Source organism: Centropristis striata, chromosome 16 (assembly GCF_030273125.1).
Source record: "Centropristis striata isolate RG_2023a ecotype Rhode Island chromosome 16, C.striata_1.0, whole genome shotgun sequence".
Taxonomy (NCBI): Eukaryota; Metazoa; Chordata; class Actinopteri; order Perciformes; family Serranidae; genus Centropristis; species Centropristis striata.
Window position 1 is genome coordinate 18139410 of NC_081532.1, and position 13448 is coordinate 18152857.

The following is a 13448-nucleotide window of genomic DNA, read 5'->3' on the forward strand; positions in this document are numbered from 1 at the left end:
GATGGCCCAATATCCAGATTCATTAAACATGTCTTCAGCAATGAGTGTACCAAATTTGATGCTTTTATCACAAAATGAACGATTGTTCAGCTAATCCGCCCCACTAATTGGGATTCCAAGAGAAAAAATAAAATTCTGATGACAGTGCTGGAATAGAATTCTGATTCCAAGATGGAATAGAATGCTCCTGACACTGGCATATATTCGGGCTCGACTTGACCAATTTCCGTCATTTCAAACTTGTTTTTTGGCTCGTTAACTTGAAGACAACCTTGAACATTTTCAACAACCAACAATTATTGTAAACAGCAATTTAATATAAGGCATCACTACCATCAAGTGACCTTTGGAAGTCTGGTAAGTTGATTTAAATTCCTAAAAAGCTTGTGAAAAAAAATGTTTGATTTCACTTTGTTCACAACTGATGTAGTTCACAGTATTTAGATTTATAGACTTATAGATTTATAGATTAGATGTATTTGATAACCAACAGTGAAAATAGACATCCAGATACAGATACACTTAAAGTGGATCAGCATGACTGTTGTTTTGAAGAATTAGATGAATTTATCTGTAACCAGTTACATTTTTCAGCGTTTTTGTTACTGTAAAGTACTATAAGAGTTTTCATCTGTACTTTACATATTCTCAAAATAAGATACTCATAATATATAAATGATATTAAGCTCTGTTTGTGTACTTATTGATATGCAGGGAAGGAAACATATATACAACATTTTTTTTCTACTCTTGTCTCAGGTGTGAGAAATCGACAAAAGATTTCGTCTCGAACCATGAACTTTTCAGTGTCTGTAGGAGACGTAATCACCTCCCCTTCCTCACCATACGTGGTGCAGCATCTCCTGGGTTCTGGCGCCTTCGGAGCAGTCACCCAGTGCAAAAAGATAACCACCAATGAAATTGTGGCTTTAAAAATCATCAAAGACAAGCTTTGCATTGAAGAGGCAAAAGAAGAGGTGCAACCCCAATATGTTTCTCAACATTTCCCTCTTGAAATAATTGAAAAACACATTGCATTCAAATCAAATCTCTCTTTAATATCTCTTATATTCCCCAGGCTGCCATCCTTCAAATGATGAAAAAGCAGGGCTCAGACAATTTCAATGTCGTCAGATGGAATGACTCCTTCACTTTTGAGGAACGTTTTCATCTGGAGTTTGAGAAGCTGGACATGAGTCTCTATGAGTTCCAGCAGACTCGCCCTTTTAAGTGTCTTGAGTTAAAAGACATACGGCCCATTCTGCAACAGGTTTGTTTTTGTAATCCGAAAACACAAATTGCATTGTAAAAAGAAAACGGATTAAGGGTGTCCTGTATTTCTTCAATGTATTTCAGTTTTGTCAAAATCCCACTTGCAACTGAGCACTTGAGTCATTATCCTAGATAAAGAATGTTAAGTCAAATAATGTCCCTGAAACAGTCCCTTAACTATTGTTACTCGTTCATGATTTCAGGTGGCAACTGCTCTTGAGTTTCTGAAGAACATTGGACTCGTTCATGCAGATCTAAAACCAGAAAACATCATGATAGTGGACCATTTTAGGCAGCCATTGAGAGTCAAAGTAATTGACTTTGGCCTAACCTGCAACCATCCTGAGGCACAGACCGGTGTCATCCTCCAGAGCCTGTGGTACAGGTAAGTAACTGACAGCATGTCTGGGACAATCATGCCAGAAACGATGCTGAACGGAAAATATCCTGTACTTTGGCATTTCAAGTTTTTTTATTAGTTCATGTTAGACCAAATAATGAGTTAGTCTTTACAGCCGCATTCATGTGTTTGTGTTCCCTTGCATGTCTCAGGTCTCCAGAAATCCTGCTGGGCAGTCCCTTCAACGAGGCCATTGACGTTTGGTCTCTGGGCTGCATTGCTGCCGAAATGCTCACGGGCAAAGCACTGTTCGCCGAATATAATGAGTATGATACGGTGAGTGTAAAAAATGATTGCACTTAAAACATAACAAAAATGCCAACTTCAGCTATGATGCCTTTGTATTATTTTTTAAAATTTCACATTCGAGCGAGATACAGTAAGATATTATAACAATATTTCACTGTATTGTCACTTATTCTTAGCCATTTTTTTCTGAATTGAACTGTTTCCTTATTTGAACCTTACAACTGTACTTTAAACTGTACACAACATTGTTCCCACAGATGAGAAGTATCTGCTACACAGTTGGAAAGCCAACGGACCGCATGCTGAATGCTGGACGTTACACAAGGCGGTATTTTCGTGCATTCTACCCGCAATTTGACGCCCCCACGTGGAAATTAATGGTAACATTATTTGTCTGTTATCGAAGTGTGATTATATCTCTTTGCTTTAGTCTGTCACTGCATTTAGAACAAACATGCTCACTCAAACTTTTCTTCTGTTCAGTCATCCCTTGAAGTGAGAAACTTTGCAAGTTCTCCACGAACGGCCACCAGCCTGAGTGATCTTTTGAAGGTAGGATGTCTCTTTTGGTAAACATTTAAACACAAGGACATATAAACAACACAGGTTTTTCTTATTTTTCTGTTTTTTCTTCTGATCCTACTCAAGACATCTCATCAACTCTCAGGAGAAGATGCAATGGCCATTGAATGTGACCGGATAAGCTTTGTAGACCTGCTCACAAAGCTTCTGACTGTGGATCCTTCTGAGAGAATAACACCAAGCAAAATTCTTCAGCATCCATTTATAACAAAGAACCAGATCTTTGGCGCTTTTGAAAACAGCGCTCAGTAAGTGCCTGCTTAGATACTGTGTGTTTTATCTTTGTGCTGATGTAGATAGGTGTAAGTTTGACTCAGTGATTGGTTATCTTTCAGTGTCAATTCATCTGTGGAGCAAATTATTTCGTGTTGCAACCACATCACTAATGCTGGACCGGAGGTGGCTCAGAATGAGGCCTCCACCAGCACTGCAAGCCTGGCCACCCACCCTGAAGAAGGTCGTCCTGCTGTTCTGCAAAGCAAGGTTCTACCTATTCTCCAGAGCACCACCATCAAAAAGAGTCTACCAACAAAGAGAAAAAGAGATGGTGACAAATCAGAACGTGTCAACAAGTAGGTTTTTGAATTATACTCACTATGATGTGATATTTTAGAGGAACAGTTCAAAATCTTGGAAAATACTCTTTTCACTTTCTTACTGAGAGTTAGATCAGAGGAATGGCTCCTCTCTCATTAACAGTGTAGCATCTCATAGAACTCTCCGCCTATTTTGAGGTTCAAGACATTAAAACGTTTTTTCTGATCTGCTCAGAAGTCCAGACACCATCCCCGCCAAGAGAAGGAGGATTGAAAGCCAAGATGCAGCTGAGACAGATGCTAAAATCAGCTTGCTAAAGTCCTTGCCGAAAAAGAGAAAGAGGGGTGAGGCTGAGTCCAGGACCTCTGAAGACATCTCCCCACCAAAACAGAAGAGGAGAGTCAACCTGGACAAAGAACCGTTTGACAGCATCCAAAGTAAGCTCACCTAGAGTAACACACCCTTGGGATAATTTATCTTTAATCATTTTTCCCCTGTGATATATACTGTAGTAACTAATACCCTTTTATTATTATTTTAGAACTACTGAGCAACAAAAAGGAGGTACCGTCCAGCCTGACCACAGTCCACCGTGCACACTCGTGTGCAAGGGCGTCCTGCGCTAGTGGGAAAAGATGGACTTCATCTGATGAAGCTCTGCTGTCAGCTGGTCCACCCTGGAAGCCAGCTTAGACTCCCTGGCCACCTTCCTGAAAGGAACGCCTTCAGCCTCTGCAGCCCGGCACTTCAGCCATCTGGGGTCCAAGGTGTGGGCTAAGGTTAGCTCATCTGGTGAGGAAACACCACCCAGAAGCCGCTCCACCCCAGCCAGCCTAGCAGCCCGTACTGCTTGGGTCATGAAGCTGCAGTTCATGCAGTGGTCCTCTGAATGGCCCTTCCTCAAACATGAGACATGATGGGCAAAGGTGGCCATCCTCCATAAATATCCATCCATAAATAAACTCCTTGCTTAATCCAAGGAATGCTGTTTATTTAATAATAATAATTTAATAATAATAATTTAATTTTAGCCAGTGGAATTAGCACTGCTAACTGCAAAATGAAAGTTTACTCAAATCCAACAGAATCGCTGTACCTTGAAGGCAGCACAGGTACAACCGAGTCGTCTATCATAATTACTCATTAACATATACAAGGTAGAGCCCACCTTTGCTGGGAGAGGTAGCGAAAACACTGCCATCATCAACAGGTTGCCTCTAAATAAATAAAACAGCGGTAAGGCGTTCTGAGATAAACAAGTTAACATGAGTTAGCACGCTGTTGCTAACCATGAGAAGCCATCACGGCGCACTGTTATGCTGGGAGAGGGAGCGGACACACTGCGGTCACCAACAAGGTCATAAATAGACCAGAAAACTCAACCAGCCGAGAGGCCAACCTTTTTTTTGATGTGTGTTGCTCCGAAGGAAGGGTGCTCACAATGAGGACGGCTTGCCGCAGCCTTTGGAGGGCAAATCCTCGCGGCTCCGACCGAATCAGTTTGGTCACAAAGCTACCGGCGGCAAGCTGCTAACAATTGAGCTTCAGCTATAGAGGCTTCAGCTAGGTATTTTAGCATATGCTGACAACTGTAGTGTACCTGTGACACAAGAAGAACAAAGGAACAGATCCTCTGATGACACCGGAAGATATAACCTATCCGGGGTCATAGGTGACTTTGTTGGTATAACTACTCGACCTGTACATGCACAAGACAAGGCCTTCAGTGCTTATGCACCGCCTCTGGCGGTCAGGAAGGATTAAATAGAATTGTGAATATGTGAGGTAAAATTGTGTATGTGAGAGGTAACATTTTGAATGTGAGAGTTATTTTTTTTGTATGTAACATGACCGGAAGGCCTTCCGCTTTCACCATTTTACTGTTTTTTCGGTCTCAGATTCACTTTTTCAGCTCTCACATTAAAAAAAATGTGTGAGCGCTAAGAGGTATTTCTGTGTATGTGAGATGTAAAATTGTTGATGTGAGAGGTATTTTATGTGTTTGTGAGATGTAAAATTGTGTATGTGAGGAAAAATTGTTAGAGGGAAGATATAAATCATTGCTTCTACTTTAGACTTTAATAGAAACACTGCTACAGGTAATGTCGTCTCTCTCATTGGCTCTCTGCCACGTTCAAGTTTCAAGTCTCTTTTCTCCTCATTGATCCAATGACCCTTGTCAATTTCTTCAGCATACATAATCTATGTATCAGAAATGGGTGTAAAAACAACTTTATGTTATTGACAAATTTACACTTTATGTTTAACAGTTGCTTAAGGAGCTAAAGTTGTGTAGCTTTCAAGTTAGACCATGCCTTCATGGATGGCGTTTTAAAGAGAAATTCACAGGGTAATATTCATCAAGTACTCAGATCCTTTACTTCAGTTGAAGTATTAACACTACAATGTGAAAATACTCTGCTACAACCATTCAAACCCTAACTTCAATGTACAGTACAAAAGTATCAGTATCAAAACATACTTAAATTATCAAAACTAAAAGTACTTATTATGCAGAATGCCCTCACTCGGATTGTTATATATATTCTACATCGTCATATAACAGTATAACTGTCAATGCATTATTTAATCAGCATTTTAATGTTATCAGAGTAGTTCTAATTTTAAGTATTCACTACTGTGATGTGTTTTAATTTATAGGAATGCGCAATCACTTTAAATTGATCATATTTTTATGTTAAATCTTGCCCTGAAAAGTACCTAAAGCTGTCAGCTAAATGTAGTAAAAATGAGTAAAAAGTATAATTTATCATGATATCAAGTAAACTGCAAGCACCTAAAGCACCTACTTAAATTCACACTGGTAATATTCTAATACCCAAGCTACTCAAACAGCTCACTTCACAGTCAGACAGGGCGCAGCAGGCTCTGCTAAGATGACTGAGCTGTTTGTTTTGGCAAGGTGGCATTTCTGTCTGGTGAACAGAGGATTTTCTGTCCCTTGTTTCTGCTTGTTTGCTAGTTTGGTGACTCAGCACAGTGAAGGTGACTGTGTCTAATTGTGAGGTGCAGTAGGAGGCAGTTTGTGATAATCCATGACATAATAGCCATGACTGTATGAAAATGTGAATGTGTGTTTTGAAAAGGTGAAGACATTTAATGTTTATTCATAGACTTTGAAAGCATTTGCTATGGAAGCTGATTAGTTCAGGTGATAAACTGCACCAATCAGGTGATGCAACAAACAGCAATACCAACTCAGGTCATCGGAATGACTATAAGGTCATTTTGTCTCGACACGGATCAGGTGTTGTGACATTCTATTGTTGAAGAGGCAAATTCAAGTAGATTATTTCCACCCTGCACCTGTTAACTCGATAACTTTTTGCCTTTCCATGATATTTATGATATCTGAGTCATTTGCTCTGGTGTTACAAACTATTAAGGACATGCTCTGGCCTCACACTGGAGGTTAATATGTTCCTTAAAGCAGTTTTCTTCCCTCCAGACGTAGTAAAACTTGTTTTTTGTGTATTTACAGCTAAATTAGAGAATAGTGACCTATGAGCGTTTGTCATAATGACGGAGAAGAGTATTCTAAAAATAACACGCAAGTCATTATACATTCACTTACCGTTCACTGTTGTAAAAAAGGGGCTGCACTTTCCATCAATTTATGCTACAAAACCGCTGATCTACGTATTCACAATGTCTACATGACAGGCGGCAACCTCTGGATCTGAGCAGTGAGGCAAACCAGGAAGTGCCTTAAGCTGCATTCTACTTAAATTCCAACAGGGGGTGCTGACGAAGGTTGTAGAAGCATTTGGGTCCATTAATTTCAATACAAAATGAGAAAACATCTCACTTGATTTATTACCTCATGAATTAGCAGTGACTTATCACAGTCTATGCTACATGCCTAAATGCATTGAGTTGCTGCCGTCTGATTGGCTGATTAGACATCAGCATTCACACCTTATAAAGTGGCAGCATTTTTTCTGCAAAACCTTCTTGTGCCCTTCACACACTATTAAAACCATGATGATATACATTAGAACCGAGGGAGCTTACATTTGCTCCATTTCATCCGCAGCTTTCATTCTTCATGTTGCATTAATAGGATATTCAATATGGAATATTTACTCCAACCAAATGCACCTGGTCAGGAAACAACAGATGTCCTATAATATTTTCCAAGCTTCCACTTGGTTTATCTTGCCAGACTGTGAAACAGCCTCAAACACAGGACCAACCAGATGAAAGAAATCAAGTGCACCTTTTTTTTTCAAGCATTCAAAATGACTTAGTCACTGCTGTGTCAGTCCGTTTGTATGAAGGTATTGTAATTCTGTCCCTTCTCTGCAATCTCATCTCATGAATACACAGCTGGCATAGAAAGGACACACTGATAATGCCCTCCATCCATTATGCATGTGTTTGTGAGTCTGCTTCCACAACTGTGTGGTTTATGTGTGTGTTTAGTATACATATTTAAACACATACAGGTCGGTGGTGTATTTTTCATGGTAATGACTCTATTCCCTGCCTGTCAGGCATTTAATGTCTTAATAGACAAATTCCCTCTGGGAAAATAAGTTACTTTAATAGACTTTTTGTGGGTATCCACAATCTAGCAGCAAGCTCTACGACTCTGCTGTATGGTCATTGCTTGGAACTTGCAATTCTATACTTTCATAATGTTGGGAATCCCTTGGAAATGCCTCAAAGTAATTTTAAACATCAAAACGTGAATACTGATGCTTGGCGTTCCCTATTACTCCCGATTTCGTATTTTGGTCACAATATTATTTCTTTGTCTGTGCAGTAGGCTTTTCTTATGGCAGACATTTTTAAATTTTCAGAGTAGGAACAAGACTACTGCTGTGTCTAAGACACTCATATTCAGACACTTCTGTTCCATATAGTAAACTGTTTACACTATGTACGTACATTACTTACTTGAGTAGTGTTTAAATTTCAACAATTTAGCAGTGGACATTAAAGCATATCTGCAGTTATTAAGCTGGGATGATGAATTAACCAGTGGTGGAAGAAGTATTCAGGTCCCTGAAGTTAAAGTACAAAAGTATCACAAGAAGTCATTAAAAGTATTTTAACCACTTCCGCAAAGGCCCACCCTAAAATGTTATATCAATTTATGTGTACGCAATATTAGCGATATTTCCACCTATTTTTACAGATTGCTATCCACAGCTGTATAATTTGGCACTACTTTTTCTCAACCGTAGAACTGGTTCCATGTTCCTACATATAACAGATCGGCTGGTCCGAATCAAAGTACACCAAGTTTCACTCATGTCAGCAGCCCCGTTCATAGTGCCGTTTCATGCCGGGACATTTATGGCTCTGTAACGTCTGGCCTGCATTATGAACGAGCCAGAAGCAGGATGCTGGGATCAAATGATTCCACCAATTTTCTGCCTCAAGAGGTAGTCACAGAGGCGGAAAATTGGTGGGACTGTTGGAAGCGGGACCGCGTGACTTCTAACACACACCTCCTACTTGGTCCGACAGTAATTGAATCACTGTTCACTGCAACCGGCATCCCTAACTGTGCATAGCTTCCGCCCCTTATTGTAATATAAATATGAAAGGGGCTAGCAATAGCTCTTCCGGTCTGTAGGCATGGGTTTACAGTTTACACAGCAGCACCACCAGGTAGTTCGGGCTTTACTTGGGCTTCATCTTGGGGTCTAGTTTTCACAGGAGTGTCCCCTCTCTCATTTTCAGCCTGTTCAGTCTCCATCTGCAAAAGTTCTTCTTCTGTATATTTCGGTTCATAAAGATTTTCTTTTGTTTGTATTCGCTGTCTCTTACAAAAAATAGTGACTGGATTTCTGATCAAAACAGCTGATCTGCTGCAGCACCTGGAGCATATTAGTGCGCTTATGTGTAGGAACATGGAAGGTATACGGTTGACAAAAAGAAGTTCCAATAATAATATACTGTCACACAGTTTAATTCATAAGATAATCATTAAATAATCATTTTAAATGTATCATGTTTTTAATGTCAGATATTAAGTAAGTAACTAAACCCTTCAGATAAATGTGGAGTAAAATGTACAATATGTGTCTCTAAAGTGTATTGGCGTAGAAGTATAAAGTTACAGAAATGGAAATACTCGAGTTAAGTTAAATACATGAGTGAATTTACTTAGTTATATTCAACCACTGAAATAAACCCAATAGTGGTAAATGGACTGTACTTATATATCCATTTATCCAAAGCGTTTTACACTACAGACTACGCTCATTCACCCATTCACGCACACATTCAGGCCCCGTTTACACGAGGACGCTTGCGGGTAAAAACGACAAAATATTTTATTGGAAGTGCCTTTCGTTTAGACGGTGACTGCGTTTTTGGGGCTTAAAAAAAACATCTGAAAATCTGAAACCACCCTCCAAAGTGGAAAAGTTGAATATGCTCCGCCATAGCGTGTCCGTCTACACTGACAAGACGCAAAACTCTGCTCAGATCTGATGGTGGTGGATAACTTTGTGGAAGGAGTAGCTGATGAAAATACATGGTGTGAAAACTTCCACATGCTCAAAGATGCTCTTATCAATTTAAGTGATGCCGCCTGGCATGCATACAATCCAATTCCACACACTTTTGCGTCACCATATGCACGCAGATTTCCTCCCGAAAACGCTCGTCTAAAAGCGGAATAAAAAGTGAAGACGCAACGCCACTTTTCCGTCTTCTGTTCAGACCGTCATCATGTAAACGTAGCCTCATACTGGTGGTCGAGGCTGCCTGCCACCATTGGGAATTCATTCACACACCGATTAACGCAGCATCGGGAGCCATTTGGGGTTCAGTATCTTGCTCAAGGATACTTTGGCATGTAGGCTGTCATGGTCAGGGATCGAACCTCCAACCTTCCGAACAATTGGTGACCACTCTAGCAACTGAGCCACAGCCGCTTCTATCTGACTACAGTATAGTGGTACTTAACATCCTTTCTTCCTCGTCGTGTGTACAGGCAGCGAAAAACGAGCTATATTTGTAATTTTCACCACCATCTTGCTGACATCATGGTGATTTACAGCCAAGCGAAGCTTAAAAGGCCGGAGTCCCGCAGTTAGGTGGTGGAAGGGTCAAGCTAGCAACGTACTTTCTACCGGGATAGCGAGGTTAGCGTCCCATTTGAAAACATAAGTAAACCATCTTTAACTTGAGTTACATGAATCACGTTTTTGAACGTAACTTGCGGTAGTCACGTGACCCTTGTAACTATTTATTTTCCGGCATTTACGTACATTTATTTACTGTTTAAACTTTTATAATGCCTTACTAGACGTTTTTCGTCCTAAACCTAAGGTCAGTAGTTTTACAACATAAATCCACAGAAACTGCAGGCTTTTTTTTTACAACCGTGGACCATACGTGTTTTTTTAGATCACGCCGTTGTACAGCGAGCCCGCAAGCCATGCCGCGATACTTTAATATGTGCCCTGAAATGCAAGCCATATAAAACGTACCTGCCTATGTGCCGTAATTTGTGGTACTGACACACGACCTCTTCTGCCGTTTGTGTTGGAGAACTTGTTGTACTTAATGAGAACACATTTAATTTTCTTCACTGCCAATTACTCACCAGATTTCTCTTGATTTTTCAGGGTAAAAAATGCATTGCAGGAAATTGCACGTCTCATTGTCACACACGCCAAAGCATTTTCTCAATCTGCATTCTCAGTTTCCATCCTGTCCTTGCCCTTTCCCTCTCCTCCTCCTCCTCTCCCCCTCAGCTACTTCTCCTCCTCTCTTTCTTCCTCTCCCCATCCGTGCCTCTCCTGCTTCCCCTCTTTCTTTTTCTTATTTCATTCCTGCATTGACTTTCCTCTTGATTTATGACCAGTAGCCATGCTCATATGCTCATGTTGTCTTGAGGCGGAAAGAAAGGATAGTATTTCATCTGAGGGCTTGGAGGTTATTCACACACATGTAAGAGAAGTGCACCCTCAAAAAGAAACACACTTTGTGCTCATATTCATCCTACTGCTACACATACACACAGATGGCATGGATTTTACAATCATACAACCGCAAAGTAACCAATCAGATTTCAGAAATAAACAAAAGCTTTTAAAGTCTGATAACAAGCACATAAAGTAACATATTCACATGCATACATTTTCTGTCTCCTGCAAACACAAGCACTAACTTATTAATACATATTTACAAGCACCTGCATGCACACACCAGCATACTTTGCATAATGCATCATGCATGCTCAGCCACTTTTGAACAAAAAATACATTACATACCCACTAATTAATGTCAATATGTTTTATTTTTCATTGCTGCTTCCCTCTGATTTATATTCCACCTTACCTGACACTTTAATACATAAAGCACTCGTTCTATATGGACAAAAATAGCAGGTATACATCCTTACTGATCTTACATGCATGACCTGCTGTAGCACATTGCTTTTACCGGTTCTTCCACTTATTTCCCATTTCCTTTAGATTTTTTCTCCCTAAGAAATTAATTATTTGTTATTATGCATGCATGTGTGCACTGCTAGCTCTGGAGAGCAGTTTGACTGATTTGACATGTGAATAGCAGATTTAAAAAAAACAGTTTAAATAACCGCTCTAAAAATAACAAGGTGCTGGGAGATCCGTGATCCTTAGATATTATCTGCCAACTGAAATGTGTCCCTCCTGCACTGTGTGGGTGAAGTTCATCATAAAGTTTGACTGTTTACAAACAACAGCAGCATACTTAGCTCCCCGCTGCGATGCATATTCTGCATGTGTCATGCTGGAAAATGTCAACAGGATTTGAAGCAGCATGACAGCATTCCAGGATGTAGCAATATTACAAGCTGCTGAAAATAACATAAGTCAGCTCCCCAGTGTGTTTTCACTCTGTCTATTACATCAAGAACATGTTTTCCTGGTTAGTAAAACAAGTATACAACATGCCACTTATTCAAAAATAAAATGTCAGAATCAGAATCAGAAATACTTTATTGATGGGGGGGGGATGCTTTGTTACAGTTGCTGCTGTATAAGAATAGAATATAAAGTAATTCTGTCAATAAAATTGAGTGTAAAATGCTTTGTTTACCTTTAGTAAACAAAGCATTTTACACTCAATATACAACAATATAAAATACAAACGCATGTCTTAAGTAAATAAAGATATGTGCAAATAGAAATATGAAATACAGAATACATTTGAAGTAAATAGAAATACGTACAAATATGAATATATGTAACAACATTGGCTCCCGCGACCCGCCCCCGGATAAGTGGATAAAAAAGGACGGAAGGATGAAGTTAACAACAGTGTGACAAACTAAATTATTGCACATTAATTCTATAGAAAGTCAATATTGCACTGATTCATTTAAAAATAAAGTTATGAAATATGTGGTTGTCGCTGCTGACGGGTATAATGAGTCCCATGGCCAGCCTTTAGGTTGCTTTCACGTGATGTCACATTGCTGAATCATGAGAGCTCGAAATTCAGATCAAGGACAGGAAGTGAATTTGCTGGATCTGCCGTCTGAGAAAATGCCAATGTTTTGTGCAGTATATGGCTGCTCCAATCGTTCAATCAGAGAGAAGGAAAGGCGATTTTTTTTTTAGAATACCAAATGTTGTAGTCCATAAAGGTGAGAAATGTAAAAAGCTAACAGAACAACACCATAGAAAGTGGATTAACCAGGGCTTATTGGGCCGGTGCCCAATTGTGAACTGGCTCCCGGCGGGGAAAAACTGGTTTCACACTGGCACCAACTCTTTGCTGGTCTTGAACCGCAAACTGCTTGGTTAGGGGCTGGTGGCGGGCTTATCTGACCCACAAGACAAACTCAGTGCCATTGAGAGAGACCAATTAGAATGTGTGTCATTCATTTGTTTAACTGCAATGTGATTGATATGGGCGAGCTAGAGTGCTAACGTCAGGGGCCAATCAATGGTGTGCCAACGTAAGTGGCCGATCAATAGCGTGCTAAAGTTAGAGGGCTAGCTAGACCAAGATGCACTTGGTGCCATTGAGATAGACCAACTAAAATGTGTATCATTCATTTGTTTAACTGTAATGTGATTGATATGGACGAGCTAGTGTGCTAACGTTATTGGCCAATCGATAGCGTCAGCGGGCTATTGTGTAGACTATAGCTTCTTCCATGTTTATGCTACCGATGTTTACTTCCTGCCCTCCATTTGAAATCGCCCCGCCTTCGAGCATCATTATAATCACGTGACTGAAACCCAGCTATTGAATGTGTCTGAAACTCTGAGGTAGGCATTTAATGGCCACTGGCAGGAATGACTTTCTGTGGTGCTCTGTGGTACATCTCAGTGGGATCAGTCTCTGCACCTGAGCAGCACATCATGGAGAAGGTGGGAGACACTGTCCAACACTGAGCATCCTCCTTTCTGACACTACGGTAGCA

At 40.1% G+C, this 13448-nt stretch overlaps 1 protein-coding gene across 1 annotated transcript; it reads left to right on the top strand.

The window, feature by feature from the left end:
- The first annotated feature begins 232 nt into the window (after positions 1 to 232).
- On the top strand, positions 233 to 3733 carry LOC131988438 (homeodomain-interacting protein kinase 1-like). Its single transcript, XM_059353549.1, has 11 exons — positions 233 to 357; positions 760 to 977; positions 1079 to 1270; positions 1476 to 1657; positions 1825 to 1948; positions 2179 to 2301; positions 2405 to 2473; positions 2570 to 2751; positions 2839 to 3075; positions 3278 to 3477; positions 3582 to 3733. Exons 2-11 carry the CDS (start codon positions 795 to 797, stop codon positions 3731 to 3733), a joined length of 1644 nt encoding a protein of 547 aa, XP_059209532.1. The 5' UTR covers positions 233 to 357; positions 760 to 794.
- The last annotated feature ends 9715 nt before the right edge of the window (positions 3734 to 13448 follow it).